This window comes from Panthera tigris, chromosome B3 (genome assembly GCF_018350195.1).
Source record: "Panthera tigris isolate Pti1 chromosome B3, P.tigris_Pti1_mat1.1, whole genome shotgun sequence".
Taxonomy (NCBI): Eukaryota; Metazoa; Chordata; class Mammalia; order Carnivora; family Felidae; genus Panthera; species Panthera tigris.
Genome location: NC_056665.1, coordinates 38,706,296 through 38,721,185, shown reverse-complemented (window position 1 = coordinate 38,721,185; position 14,890 = coordinate 38,706,296). Strand labels below are relative to the sequence as shown.

The window sequence follows — 14,890 nt, the reverse complement described above, 5'->3', positions numbered from 1 at the left end:
GTTATCTACAAACTGGATTTATGCAGCATTGTTTCCATTCACCTGCATGGATTTACAATGCAAAGTCCAGTTTTATACCAGACCCAAAAAAAAAAAAAAAAAAAAAAAAATGGAAGCAAAAGACAGGAATTATGGGCAACAAAATAAAATTCTAACCAAGATTCACAAACACATCCAACAAGTCAGGTTTCTCACGGTCTTTGATTAGGCCTTTATTCATAATTAGCTGTCCAAAATGATTTAACTTTTATGGAATAAACAAATCTAAGTTTTATGCAGGTTTCTTTTCTTCCGTGGTGGGTTTCTTCTCTGCAGGCTTCTTCTCAGCTACTGGTTTCTTGGTCGCTGCAGGCTTTTTTCCTGCCAAGGGTTTTTTCTGCTTCTTAACACCGACAGCCTTCTTTCCTTTCTTCCCTACCACAGGCTTCTTGCCTGGAACACCCTTCTCCTCGGATTTGGCTTCTAAGGCTGCTGCGGCCTTATCCATCCGGAGTTTGTGCTGCAACAAATTAAGAAGAAAACCTAAGAATCAAACCTTTCTAAAAACTTAACATGTCAGCAAAAACCAAATTATCACTTACATTCTTGGCCTGGCGAAGAATGGTGTTCCGGCGCATTGTCTTTGCATACGGGTTCAGCTTCAACATGATTCTCAGGTTTTTCAGTGGATTCTTCTTGAGGACTCTGCGATGAATCTTCTTGCTGTAGAATAGATGTTACAATATTAAGAACTTCATTCACATTATTCATGTTTCTCAAATAACGAATAGTAAGAGATTGGAATGAGACGAAGTATCACAAGTTTACCGTGGTGCTCGGAGGGCTCTCTGGATCTCAGGGCTCTTCAAGATTCTGCTAAGGTCTGTATTAAGCATCTTATGCATGGGAAGGCTGAGAAAAAAAAAATGCTGACAATAAGATGCTCAATTCCCAATTCTCACTGACAATCGAAGCTCTCCTGAGTTAATTTCAACTACACTATCAACTTCTCAGAGTATCTCACCATTTTGGCATATCCTATCTGTACATGAGGGCGCATGGCAAAACCACATTCATTATTCGCAAAACATGCAAACCAATAGCAAATTTAAGTATGTGCAGCATCAACACCTGTGTTTGATACATGAAGGCCAACAATACTCACTTGTAGTTACTCTTGAGGGAGGCAGCCTTACGCCAAGTGCCATACAGATCATCCAACTTGCGGAAAGCACTTTCAGTCCAGATGCAGAAACGTCCCACATGCCCACCAGGAGCAAGTTTCAAAATGTTCAGTTTGCTTACATTAAGCAAAGTAATTCCTTTTAAAGGAAAAAGAAAATTAGGGAGCCTGTATCTCAACACAAAAACACAAATCTCCTGTACTACTTTTGTGCTATGTAAGGTACCTGAGATCTATGTTACTAATCAGGCAGTTCCAACTTTCACTGGCGTACTCATTCAGCTGAGAATCAGAAGTTCCACCAAATCATGTGTTTCAGAAACACGGACCATACAGTGGAATCTCATCATAGTAAAAGCTGAGTAAACTTGCATCGTATGGACAAGCAAAACATGCGTAAGCAGTACAATTACCGGGGATGTTTCTGAAGGCCTTGATGATACCATTGTCCTCATTATAGATGATGCAGGGTCCCCTGCGCTGGATACGACGACGGTTTCTCATTTTGCCCTTGCCAGCTCTCATTCGTTGAGAGGCATAGACCTAAAAAGCGAGAACATTTATTACTCTCATTAAAATATGACCTTAGTAATTCATCTTCAAACGTGATTTCAAGCAATTAGTCTCCACTGTAAAGAAAGGAGCCACGATGAATTGCCCAACATTCACATGCAACCGTAAATGCCAGGCAAGATTCAAACCTAAGTTTTATAAGGTTTTAGAGTCCTCGTTCTCATAGCCCCTCAAGTTACACTGTCCTCCAGTCATCTTTTGAAATTTAAAATCTGATGAAGTTAAGGACCACCAAACGGGAAATTTGTTCATTAAACCTACCTTTTTGATATCATTCCAGGCTTTAAGTTTCTTAAGAAGCAAAACAGCCTCCTTGGTCTTCTTGTAGCCTTCAACTTTATCTTCAACCACCAAAGGAAGTTCCGGAACTTCCTCAATACGATGACCTGACAGAGCCAATTAACAAAAGCCTAGTTGGGGCGCCTGGGTGGCGCAGTCGGTTAAGCGTCCGACTTCAGCCAGGTCATGATCTCGCGGTCCGTGAGTTCGAGCCCCGCGTCAGGCTCTGGGCTGATGGCTCGGAGCCTGGAGCCTGTTTCCGATTCTGTGTCTCCCTCTCTCTCTGCCCCTCCCCCGTTCATGCTCTGTCTCTCTCTGTCCCAAAAATAAAAAAAAAAAAAAAAAAACAAAAAAAAAAACAAAAAAAAAACAAAAGCCTAGTTACCCCGAACCTTTTGAAAAATTGAGAAACATTTCATATAATCCACAAAAGCAAAATGGAACACAATGTGCCAAGTCAGAATATCCACAAATATCATGTGTTTCAGAAACACGGACCAATTAAGTGGAATCTCATCATTTTGACAGTTAGAGTAGGGAACGTGATGAACTGAGTGGAAAAGTTTGCCAATATATGAAATCCCTGTATTTCTATTAGTTTCCCAGTTACATAGTCTTCACAGATGACTTACTATCGACCTAAGTGGTCAGAACTATTATTTAGAAGAGAGAAATCTAGTCAGGCTCTCTGGGATGAACAGAATTGACACAGATCATTAGCATGATTGAAATGGTTGGGGGGGGGGGGTGAGGGTACTTTGTACCAGTCCTGTAAAACAAAATCTACAAACCTTTAGACATGACCAGTGCTGGTAAGGCTGAGGCAGCCAGGGCAGAGCAGATGGCATATCGCTTCTGTGTTGTGTTCACTCTGCGGTGCCAACGGCGCCAGGTTTTGGTTGGTGCGAACATGCGGCCCCCACGACACATCTATTTTCCCAGTTAAGAATCTCATTTCTCAAAATTTTGGCAATTAAAAAAAAAAGATCATGTCTTGCTCAGTAAGAATTTTCGTCACCCTTCTGAACCAGCTTACTGACAGCAGGCAACTGTCGCCGAGAACAGAGTAAGACGCAAATTACGACATCATTGCAAGCAAAATTTCCTAATGCCAAGCCCCTGTCTGCCTAGAACAATATTTAACCTGGACACTATCAGTATGTTTGAAATATTTTCAACTATGTACAAGCCAGGTTCAATTTGATAAATTCCCGAAGAGCTGACCCATCTACATAGTGGAACAAAGGATACATTTCCAAAAGCACCCTGGCCAGAACGATGAGTTCCACCACCTCGAACTCTGGGAATTCGAGCCACGGCTCTGCCAGTACCCCAAGACTCAGCACTGGTTTGATGACCTGAAATTAGGAAGAAATACAAGTTTTAGCTACCCAATCATACTAATATAGGACTATTATGCATGGTAACAACAGCATCAGAACATCCAGGAAAATCATGTGCTTCAGAAACACGGACCAATGGAGTGTTATTTCATCACTGCTGTTAAGCAGGTCTTAAAACATCAATCCTCGAAAAATCCATACCTGCTAATTCACTGACAGCATATGGCTGTCTATTGTTTTTGCGCAAGTTGGTGTGAACAAAGTTCACGATATCTGGTCGAATGGGAGCCTTGAATACAGCAGGCAGGGTAACATTTTTGCCAGATGACTCCCCCTTTTCGGAGTACACGGATATCAATGGACGAGCACACGCCTGGGAAAAAGGAAAAGATACTCATATTGACAAAGCCAAAGGCACTATGGTCACGCATCAACAATACCATTAAAACTTCAATTACAGGAGACTGGAGTTTGGGGAGGTAGACAACACTCAGAGCTGAAACAGAGGCTATTACCAACACATTACGTTTATTAATTTCAAAACATTCTTAACTGTAACATTTAGAATCTCAAGTTCAAGCACAAAATTGATCATTAACTTTTCAAACCAGGCCTTACACGGCAAAAACGATTCAAGGCATACTGTGAGATTCGAAAACGCTATTTAATACTACCATCTAGATAAACTCTTCAACCCCAAATGTCAGCGTATCTTGTCTCCTACAGTTCTCCTTCCAATTTCTGCCCTTGGCCCCCTTCATCTCAAACACGTATCATACAACTTACCAGTACAAGCCATGTTTCTTTTTGCTCAACCTTCTCCAAAGGCTTACACCTGACAGCAAAACTAAATTTCTGAGGATAGCCTACAGAATCTGTTGGATTTCATCTCCCACACTTTTCCAGATGCTACTGTCTGTACCTACACCCAGGGACATACCCCTTCTCCCTCAGAGGTAAGTCTTCATCTTAAAAACAATCTGCATGCTTCCTCACCCTCCTTCAGATCACCTTCTCTGAAATTTCTCTTATTACTTTAAAGCCCAACTACTGCCTCGTCTTCCATTCCCCATGTCCACAACACTACCATCGAACATTCTAGTGCTATTTTGTCCAAATTATCATCCAAGCATCACAAGTATAGGGTCTTTTTTTTTTCCACTTAACTACACCTGGCTAAAAAATTCACAGATTTAGAGAACACCAAATAGAGCAACTTTTAAGTTAAGGAGATGACGAAGTTTTTGTAGAGGCACGTGTTAAGATGAACACCTAGGAGTATTCAGAAAAATGTGGATATGCGGGTCTTTAATAAAATCTGCCTCGGCAAAAATGAAAATGTTCCTTCCTGAACAACACCTGAAAATACAAAGCCCGAAACTGAGTATGGCCCCGATTCAGTCTTAGGCCCCAAGAGCTTCCCTATTTTCGGTAGAACTCACGCCTTCTACGATGCAAGGAAACTAGAATCCCAGAGATTCCTCCGCACCTGAGAGCGACCGTGTCGCCCATTGCTGGGACGCCCACGTTGCCTCTAAAATGGCTGCCGTAAATTAGCCGCACTACCCAGCTCCAACCCCCGAACAGATAATGCCTCTGATCTCATCCCCTTTACCCTCGCTTTCTCCCCTACAGCTCTTGGGTCCTAAACCCCTAATACATTTCTGCCGGTACCCGAGCGCAAGAAAGAGTTCGCCAGAAAGGACCTCCACTCACCATCGCGGGGAGAGGAGAGGGCCACGCTCCTCTCAACCCGGTGGCTCCTATAGGAAAAGGAAGTGCCTAGCACTTCCGCTCTATTTGTAGCATTCAACTCGTCCGCCAACCTTCCCCGCCTCGGAACCAATCCAGAAACATAAAATATCTCTCTACCACTCTATAAAAATAACAAATAGCGTATTATTTTTTCACATGCATCAAATTATGGTATCTACCCACTTTCAAAGCCAACAATATCGCTTAGAAATAAGGGACTCCTTTCCGCGGAATAATCCATAAAGAGGCGTGGCAACTCTCGCGAGACGAAGTGTCTTTTTTTTTTTTTTTTTTTTTTTTTTTTTTTTTCCCCCCCTCTCAGCCGCTGCAACTTATTTTAACTTTTTCTTACAGGAATGGAAGATTGTTGGTAGAGGAAAAACTGCGGTGTGCTCTAAAACAAAAGATTAATTTGGTGGACAAACGGGGCCTGTCGGGAGTGGGTGGGGTGTAAAAGTAGTCCCGGCGATGGGGTCATGACCCAGGACGTCAGCGTCCGGCGCGCAGTTCAGTTTGGCGGTTTCGGATCAGCAGTCGAATTGGGGCGTGATGTGGTCCCGAATGAACCGAGCATCTGAGGAGTTTTACTCTCGTCTCCTGCAGTGAGTTGTAGCCTTTGCTGTTGCCTTGGGTGCGAGGACAGCACTTGTCCCTGGGCGTCATTTTCGACTCCTCCCCAATTCTCTTGCCCCTGCTTTAGGATAAGCGCTCTGTCGCTTCTCAGTGGCGCCTACGTTACAGACTAAGGCAGCTTTCCTGGGATCTTGGAGTTGGGGAATGGCCGGTTGGTTATCTGCTCGAGTGTGGGGTTGACCCTGTGGGGGCTTGCTTGTAGTCTCGTATAGTCTCGTATAACAAGTGTACGTTATCAATGGAGGTGGAAGGTGACAAGTTTTTCAAGAGGCCCTTTATTCGTTCTAATGCACAGAACTTAGGATATGTTAGAGGCACTTCTCAGAATACGGAAAACTAGATGTTGGCATCCTTCATCGGTTTAAAGCCTTTCTGGTGTGACATGTATTTGTTCCGGTTCGTTACACGAGCTACAGTTACAATAACGTAATAGTGTGTTTTTGTTACATACCGTTATTTCACTGTGCTCTGAGACTTTATTATAGTGAATTGCTAGTACAAAAGGAGAGTCCATCTAGTTCTGCATCCAACTTTAAAGTCGAATCCGTAGTTCTCAAACTTGAACTTGCTTCAGAATCACCTGGAGATTTGTCAAAACACAGATGGCTGGGCCCCACCTCCAGGGTTTCTGATTTAGTAAGTCTGGGTGGCGCCAAAGAATTTTCCTTTCTATCAAATCCCGGGTGAAACATGCTGCTGGCCTGACACCACAACTTTGAGAACCACTGATGTAATCTAACCTCCTATTTTCTAAGTGCCATACTTTTTCATTATTCTGTAAAAAAAAAAAATTTGGCTTTTTAAAAACAAGTTTATTTATGTATTTATTTATTTTGAGAGTGAGAGAGAACGAGTGAAGGGCAGAGAGAGGAGGAGAGAGAATCCCAAGCAGGCTCTGCACCATCAGCACAGAGCCTGATGCTGGACTGTATCTCACAAACCTTGAGATACGAACTTGACATGACTTGAGCTGAAACCAAGAGTTGGACACCCAGGCGCTCCTCATTATTTATCTTTATCGCTTTTCTTCTTCTTGCAAAAGTAGTAATGCTTGCCAATTTTTTGAACATTATAGAAAGAGCTCTAGGCTTTTTTTTTTTTTTTAACTAATAATGTCTTGAATGGTTTCTAGTATGACACCCTATAGATCTAGCTCATTGTTTTTCACTGCTGTATAATATTTCATTCTGTGCCTGTGTAATGCTTATTTAACCAGTCCCCCATTGATACTGTTTTATTTAGACCCTTTATAGTTCCCAATTATTTCATGGATGTTAGTCTTTTTTTCTACTTGTAAGCACAATATGCCTCTGTATCCAGTTGCCTACTGGAAGTTTCCATGAGAACCTCAAACTCCATATTTGCAAAACTGAATTCATCTTTTCCCCACAACCTGACTTTTTTGCTCCTGAATTCTTGAATTCTTGAATTAATTAATTCTTGAATTAAGCCTATGAATTAAGAGCTCCTCAGATCCAAGATCGTCACTTCTCTTTTCCACCACCCCCCACCCCCATCCTGTCTAGTCAGTCACTTGGAGCACTTTGCCCTCTGTCTCTATTGCTTCTGTTCAGGCCATCGTCACTTCTTATTCGCAGCTGTTTTCCTGGCCTCCAAGTTTATACCCTCCATGTCATGGTCAGAAAGGTGTTTCCCATTTAAAATCTTGTAGTGAGTTCCTCTTGGCTTTCAGGATAAAGTTCTAGTGTTAGCAAAATGTCTTCCATTGTGCTACCACAGCACCCTGCATTCACCTCTGTCGGAGCACCCAGCACCCTGTGTTGTAACTGTTGGTTTACTCTTTAGACTTCAGTCAAGAGTATGAACCAGGGACTATGTTTTTTGTTTTTATATCCTGGACGTCTAAGAAGAGTTCTTGCCAAGATATACATGATTGTTGAATAATCAAATAACATCTCTCAGTGATACATAAAAGACAAAATATCTTTAAGAATAAATCAAAATCTCATCCAAAATGGCAAAAGCCAATCATTCACAGGGCTGGTTCTCCTGTTTTTATTTCAGTAAGAGTAGATCAAATAATAAATGGTATCCTGAAACAATTCCGATGGGTTCTTTTAGGACTCCAAAGATTTATTCTCTTTCAGGGTATAGATCAGACTGATAGACGTTTTGGTATATTTAATGGTTTATAGTTAACATGCTTCGGGATGACTATTTTAAAACTTTCTTGAATGAAACCATAATTATTAAATGATATCTGAGAGTTCTGTGTTTACATTTTTATAGGGAATTGTTTAACATGAAATTTACTAAGTTTTTAGTGACCGCTCATAAAGAGAGGGAGAATAGATGTTTCTGTTTTAGCCATAGAAATCTAGGGCTGGGAACCTTAAGTAACTTTTCTGTGGTTACCCACTGATTCAGTGGCAGATCAGAATCCAGTGATTTTTTTTACTTCTTAAGTCAGGCTGTAAATTACATTTGAATAGTAACTGAGTATGTGTTTCAGAAGATAGGAGAGTAGAGCTGGGTAACCTGATCCTGCTGCCTCCGAGAAGGAGTTGTGAATAGTAGTCTATTAATCTCTACCACATTTCCTTTTTCTGTTCCTAACTTATACTCTTTTTCTGCTTTTTTCCCTCTTCCCAATCATGCATTAAGGCTGGTTTGTGTTTACTTTTCTCACTGGTGTCATGCAGAGATAAAGTGATGACAACTTCTGAATTTAAATGTCAGAATACTGTAGCTCTATTTTTTACATGTGGTTCTGCATTTCAGGGAGTTTGATGAAGAAAAGAAAGGAATCCATAAAGACCCATTTATCTATGAGGTATGAACAATTTATTTCGTCTTTAAACACAACTCATTAATCCTAACATTCTGTTTTCAAAAGTTGGGTTCATTGAAGGGAGGTTAGAGTAAATTCCACCCTCTTAGAGTACAGTTCTATGAGCTTTTACAAATGCATTCAGTCATATGGCCACTGACATAATCAATATCTAGAATATTTCTGTCACCTCCAAAAATCTCATGTCCCTTTGTCGTCATCCCTTTGTCTCTGGCCTTTTCCAGAGTGTCATATAAATAAGATCATACACTATGTAGTCTTTTTTATTTATTTATTTTTTTAGCGTTGTTTAGTTTTTATTTCATGATCATAAACTTTACTCTGCAATCCAGCTAGACTTGGAGGGGAGTAAGGAAAACGTGGAGCCCGTAGAACTGCAAGGAGAGCACAAAGATTATAGGAGATTTCGAGCAGATGGAGGTGAGGGGGTCCTCTCCCAAGCTACAAAAACAATGGTCTGGTAGTTAACATAAAACACAGGTGAGATTCATTAGATTCGTCCACGGTCAGCAGTGGTGGTCTTCTTGCTGGTCTTGCCATTCCTGGACCCAAAGCGCTCTGTGGCTTCCACAATATTCATTCCCTCCTTCGCTTTGCCAAAGACCATGTGCTTGCCATCCAGCTACTCCATCTTGCCAGTGCAGATGAAAAGTTGGAAACCATTTGTGTTGGTCCAACATTTGCCATGGACAAGATGCCAGGACCTGTGAGTTTCAGGATGAAATTCTCATCATCAATTTCTCCCCATAGATGGACTTGCCACTAGTGCCGTCATGGCATGTGAAGTCACCACCCTGGCACGTAAATCCTGGAATAATTCTGTGAAAGCAGGAACCTTTATAACCAAATCCTTTCTCCCCAGTGCTCAGAGCATGAAAGTTTTCTGCCATTTTTGAAACTTTGCAAACAGCTGGAAGGAGATGCGGTCCAAGGACTCGTTGTCCATGGTGATGTCGAAGAAAACGGTGGAGTTGACCGTGGGTGGGCAGTGTGGTCAGCCCCGGGGTGGCAGCCTCTGTAAGGCCTATACACTGTGTAGTCTTCTGGGTCTGGTTTCTGTCAGTGAGTGGATGCATTTGAGATTCATCTTTGTTTTGTGTGTATCAGTAGTTCATTCCTTTTTATTGTTAAATACCACCTCACTGAGTGTGTGACAGTTACCCACTTACCAGTTGATAGACACTTGGATTGTTTCCAGTTTTTGATAGTTATAAATAAAGCTGCTATAAATATTCATGGATTTATTAAGCATCTAACATATGCCAAGTGTTCCTTAGGTAAAGTCCCCATAAAGTTTGATCCATAAAATAATTAGCGAACTAAAATTAATTGTATGCTAAAAGACAAATAAGCTGGAGATAGTCCTATAAGATAAAGGTTATTTACTCATATGTATGAAATACATAAAAAACTCATAAAAATCAACAAGAAAAATGACAATCATGACAGAAGAATAGGCAAAGAACAAAAATAAGTAATTCCAGAAAGAAAAATACAAATAGCGTTGTTTCTTACTGTTTGAATTTTCATTAACCAAACCCAGGAACTAAGTATATCCGGGTAAATGTATTAATCCCACCTATCTGAGTTCTTGCTTGATGTGTGTGGTAGTTTCCTAGGGCTGCTGTAACTACAAATTGGTTTGCTTAAAACAGAAATTTATTCTATCGCAGTTCTGGAGACTACGACTCTGAAGTGGAGGTGTCAGAAGGGCCATGCTCCTACTGAAGGCTCCAGGAAGGGATCCTTTCTTGGCTCCTTCTGGTTTCTGGTGGTTTCCAACAGTCCTTGGAGTTTCTTGGCTTCTAGACACATTACTCTAATTTCTGCCTCTGTTAATACATAGTATTCCTGTGTGTGTCTATGTGTCTAAATCTTTCACGCCTTACAAGTACATCAGTCATTGGATTTAGGGCCCCCTAATCCAAATTAATCCTCAACTTGATTACATTTGCAGAAACTTTTTTTAAAATGTTTATTTATTTTTGAGACACACAGACACACGCACGTGCGGCGTGAGTTGGGGAGGGACAGAAGAGAGGGAGACAGAATCCGAAGCAGGCTGCAGGCTCTGAGCTGTCAGCACAGAGCTCTACATGGGGCTGGAACCCATGAACTGCGAGATCATGACCTGAGCCAAAGTTGCATGCATAACCAACTGAGCTACCCAGGTGCCTCATTAAAGACCCTCTTTCTAAAGAAGGTCACATTCAGGGGCGCCTGGGTGGCGTAGTCGGTTAAGCGTCCGACTTCAGCCAGGTCACGATCTCGCGGTCCGTGAGTTCGAGCCCCGCGTCGGGCTCTGGGCTGATGGCTCAGAGCCTGGAGCCTGTTTCCAATTCTGTGTCTCCCTCTCTCTCTGCCCCTCCCCCGTTCATGCTCTGTCTCTCTCTGTCCCAAAAATAAATTAAAAAAAAAAAAACAAACGTTGAAAAAAAAAAAAAAATTAAAAAAAAAAAAAAAAGAAGGTCACATTCAGAGGAACCAAGGGTTAGGACTTCCCCATGTCATTTGGGGTATATTCAATCCACAATGGGACTTGAAACTCAAGAACCTAGTAGATTAGAATAAACACATCATCCTTTGCTCTTTGAACTTGGTATCTAAATGCTTTCAGTATCCAAACTGAGAAATTAAACAGATTCAAATAATGAGACATATTTGTCATTAATAAGCATATGAAAGTTTTTGCTGTGAGATGATAAAAGTAAACAGTGAAAATACTCTGTTGTGGTAAGCGATTGGAATGCGAGTATGTGGGCATGGCATATTTGCAAGGCAATTTGAAAATATCGGTGTGATTCTGGTTACTTATCCTAAGAGAGGAATTCAAGGATGTTGATTATTAGCTGTTTATTATAGCACATAACTTAAAACTATCCAAATGTTGAAGAAAATGGAATTAGTTATATGATGGTAGAGCCAAAGAACGTTTAGTGGCACGACAAGAAGCTTATGATTTAGTCTGTTGTATTTTTTTAAGCAAAAGCCTATGTAGATATTTAAATACTGAATACATTTCTACTTAAGTAGATTAATTTATGTGTCTGCAAAAAGTTCTGGCAAGATATAGGCCAACCAGGCTAATTACAGTGATGATCGTTTTAGCTAGTAGAATTATATGTGAGTTTTAAAAAATCTGTTAGCTTTTTTCAGATTTTTCTGCAATAAACATGTTAGCAATAGGAATGGAAAAATAAGCAGTTCCTATAAATTGATAAAAGTTCTAAACTCCAGGGGCGCCTGGGTGGCTCAGTCGGTTAAGCGGCCAACTTCAGCTCAGGTCATGATCTTGCGGTCCGTGAGTTCGAGCCCCGTGTTGGGCTCTGTACTGACAGCTCGGAGCCTGGAGCCTACTTGGGATTCTGTGTCTCCCTTTCTCTGACCCTCCCCTGTTCATGCTCTGTCTCTCCCTGTCTCAAAAATAAATAAAACGTTAAAAAAAAAAAAAGTTCTAAACTCCATAGTACAATCAGAAGAAAAGAGCATATTTAGTAAAGTACTAATTATATGGGACGTGATTGTAAATATATTATGAGTGGAGGGAAAGAATGTCCATGTGATCCTAATCAAAAGAAGGCTCGACAAGGCAGGGTGCACTTTAGGTGAGACTTCAAGCATTTGTAGACGTGAACATAAGAGCTAGATTTATCTAAGCATGAAAAAACAACCTGGCAAAGAATAAATGAAATCTTATCTTTAGAACATTATGTTTTGTTCAAATTTTCTTTTTCAGTCACTTGTCTACAACTGGTCTTTACGTGTTTAAATTATTTGTACTAATATATGTGTGTATATATAACATTGCCTGACAACTTTTTTTAACAGACTGACGTTCAAGGGCAGTTGATCGGGAAAGGCCAACCAAACCCTTTGAAAAATATTCTAAATGAAAATGATATGATATTCATTGTAGAGAAATTGGTAAGTAGTGTTTGGGCTTTGTGCTTGTTTAATTCTTTTTTTTATTTTATTTTTAATAAATTTATTTAATAAATTAATTTTATTTTTAATAAGATTAAAAATTCGAGTGGGGCTCAAACTTACAACCCTGAGATCAAGAGTCACATGCTCCATCAACTGAGCCAGCCAGGAGCCCCTGTGCTAGTTGATAACTAACAGCCAAATTCAGTTTATTGGGAATAATCTCAGATGTGCCCATTTTTTTATCAGCATATTAGTGAAAGCAGATTCTAATTCTTTTAGGAATAGAATTTCTAAATTTCTCCTTTAGAAATACAATGAGAATTGCATAGGTAATTTAAAATTTTGTAGTAGCCTGATTTTTAAACAGTGAAATAGGGCCACCTAAGGGGCTCAGTTGCTTAAGTGTCTGACTTTGGCTCACGTCATGATCCCACAGTTTGTGGTTGGAGCCCCGCATCAGTGTGCTGCTAGCACAGAGACGACCTCAGAGCCTCTGTCCCCCTCTCGCTCTGCTCCTTCCCTGCTGGTTCTATCTCAAAATAAATAAACTAAAAAAAAGTGAAATTATCATATATTGTAAAATTGACCTTTTTTCTCTTTTGTCCACTTCTGTAAGTTTTAGCACATGTACAGATAGATTCTGGTAATTACCACCACAATCGGGGCACAAAATAGTTCCATCACCCTAAACAACTCTCACACTAACCCTTTAAAATCCTACTTTTTTCTAACCTCTACCCCCTGGCAACTGCTGATCTCTTTTCCCTTGGTGTAGTTTTGTCTTCTGTCACGAATGGAATCATACAGTTTGTAACATTTTGAGTTTGGCTTCTTTCACTCTGTATGCCTTTGAGATTAATCCAAGTTGTAAGTATATCAGTGGTTCATTTCTTGTAATTGCTGAGTATATTCCGTGGCTGTACCCCTGTTTATTTACCGAGTCACCTTTGAAGGACGTTTGGGCTGTTTTCAGTCCTCAGTGATCATGGATAGAGCTGCTATAATCATTTTTGTACAGCTTTTTGTGTGAGCATAAGTTTTTTCTTGATGCTAAATACTGAAGTGTGGAATTGTCTGAAATTAAGTTTAATAATGCTTTTTATTTACTCCTGTATATTTAATAATATTTCAATGCCTAGTTAAGATAAAAATCTTTGAGATATTTTGAGTTTTTTTTTTAATGTTTATTTATTTTTGAGAGAGTCGGAGCATGAGCAGGGGAGGGGCAGAGAGAGAGAGAGAGAGACAGAGCACAAACAGGGGAGGGGTAGAGAGAGACGGAGACACAGAATCTGAAGCAGGCTTCATGCTCTGAGCTGTCAGCACAGAGCCCGACTTGGGGCTCGAACCCATGAACTGTGAGATTATGACCTGAGCTGAAGTTGGACGCTTAACCGACTGAGCCACCCAGGCTTCCTGAGTTGTTTGTTTGTTTGTTTGTTTGTTTTTTCCATACTGCATCTTCAAAACCTGGTGTGTATTTTACACTTATATCTTCATTTGGTCTGGCCGTGTTGCCATTACTCAATAGCCACATGTGGCTAGTGGCTGTCGTACTGAACAGCACAGTGTATGTAGGTATTACTCACGAAGTTCTACTTTAATTTTTGTTTATTAAATGTAACAGAGAAAACTTCTTATCTTTTGCATCACTTTATAATTCCAACCTTAAACCTTTGTGTTTTAGTTACGGTAATTATTTTGGCAGAGCAGTTATAGTAATTTTTATTAAGTGGTGATAATGTTGTCATGCTACACAGTTGCTTTGGGGCCAGAACCCATTCCTTTGACTACATGGTTTTCTGAAGCGGATTGGAACAGACTCTAATGGGGGAAGGTGGAAGTACTTTTTTTTTTCTTTTTAAAAATTTTTTTTTAGTTTTTGAGAAAGAGTACGCACAAGCGGGGCAGGGGCAGAGAGAGAGGGAGAGAGGGAATCCCAAGCAGGCTCCACATTGTCAGTGCAGAGCCTGACGTGGGGCTCAAACCCACAAACCGTGAGATCATGACTTGAGCCGAAACCATGAGTCAGACACTTAACTGACTGAGCCACCCAGCTGCCCCAAAAAGTGGATGTACTTTTAGAAGGAACACCTCTGCTCTAGGACCCTCATGTTGTCTGGATGGGCATTATGGCAAATGAACAGGGAGCTTTTTATTTTAATGCATACAAAAACTCCTTTTGAAGAGGGGGGTAACTTATTTGTCTGTTATATTAATAAAATGGTGTCATTACTGCTTATCTATGGTAGACAGATGTTTGGAAAATAATTATAGGTGGATTAAATGGTTGAGTTTAGACTTTTGCTCTGGGGAGAAGGGAAAATGTATATAGAGCAAAAGTGGAATAAACAAAGACGGTCAGATGAAGGTGAGTTACCTAGGAAAAGATAAGGATGAGCCAAG

The 14,890-nt window shown here is 40.5% G+C and overlaps 2 protein-coding genes, 4 non-coding genes and 1 pseudogene across 7 annotated transcripts in view; 1 reads left to right on the top strand and 6 right to left on the bottom strand.

Annotated features, from left to right (window-relative positions):
• Nucleotides 1-187: 187 nt before the first annotated feature.
• RPL4 (ribosomal protein L4) lies at nucleotides 188-5,147 on the bottom strand. Its single transcript, XM_007084529.3, has 10 exons — nucleotides 5,074-5,147; nucleotides 3,559-3,730; nucleotides 3,266-3,372; nucleotides 2,806-2,944; nucleotides 1,997-2,121; nucleotides 1,576-1,705; nucleotides 1,145-1,301; nucleotides 808-891; nucleotides 582-702; nucleotides 188-499 (listed from the first exon to the last, which is right to left on the bottom strand). The coding sequence occupies exons 1-10, from the start codon at nucleotides 5,074-5,076 to the stop codon at nucleotides 272-274; spliced, it is 1,266 nt and encodes a 421-aa protein (XP_007084591.1). The 5' UTR covers nucleotides 5,077-5,147; the 3' UTR covers nucleotides 188-271.
• On the bottom strand, nucleotides 1,448-1,517 carry LOC122239852. Its single transcript, XR_006219230.1, has one exon. It is a non-coding gene; the product is annotated as a small nucleolar RNA SNORD18 (small nucleolar RNA).
• On the bottom strand, nucleotides 2,468-2,539 carry LOC122239851. The gene has a single exon (XR_006219229.1). It is a non-coding gene; the product is annotated as a small nucleolar RNA SNORD18 (small nucleolar RNA).
• LOC122239899 lies at nucleotides 3,010-3,108 on the bottom strand. The gene has a single exon (XR_006219285.1). It is a non-coding gene; the product is annotated as a small nucleolar RNA SNORD16 (small nucleolar RNA).
• On the bottom strand, nucleotides 3,446-3,516 carry LOC122239853. The gene has a single exon (XR_006219231.1). It is a non-coding gene; the product is annotated as a small nucleolar RNA SNORD18 (small nucleolar RNA).
• A 453-nt stretch (nucleotides 5,148-5,600) lies between the features above and the next one.
• ZWILCH (zwilch kinetochore protein) overlaps nucleotides 5,601-14,890 on the top strand; it is a 36,369-nt gene continuing 27,079 nt past the window's right edge. Inside the window, exons 1-3 of one of the 2 annotated variants that reach the window (XM_042988581.1) lie at nucleotides 5,601-5,714; nucleotides 8,488-8,539; nucleotides 12,386-12,481. In XM_042988581.1, coding sequence (XP_042844515.1) covers nucleotides 5,662-5,714; nucleotides 8,488-8,539; nucleotides 12,386-12,481 — 201 coding nt within the window. In that variant the 5' untranslated portion in view covers nucleotides 5,601-5,661. The remainder of the gene's footprint in view (nucleotides 5,715-8,487; nucleotides 8,540-12,385; nucleotides 12,482-14,890) is intronic. The other variant, XM_007084530.3, reaches the window with a different exon arrangement.
• On the bottom strand, nucleotides 9,029-9,542 carry LOC107179861 (annotated as a pseudogene).

What these genes read in the sequence shown, in the direction of transcription:
- RPL4 (XM_007084529.3), bottom strand. An exon ending in CCTGGAATGATATCAAAAAG is followed by an intron (nt 1,706 to 1,996) that starts GTAGGTTTAATG and finishes CTCGCTTTTTAG; the next exon opens with GTCTATGCCTCTCAACGAAT. An exon ending in TCCCTCAAGAGTAACTACAA is followed by an intron (nt 892 to 1,144) that starts GTGAGTATTGTT and finishes TTTTTTTCTCAG; the next exon opens with CCTTCCCATGCATAAGATGC.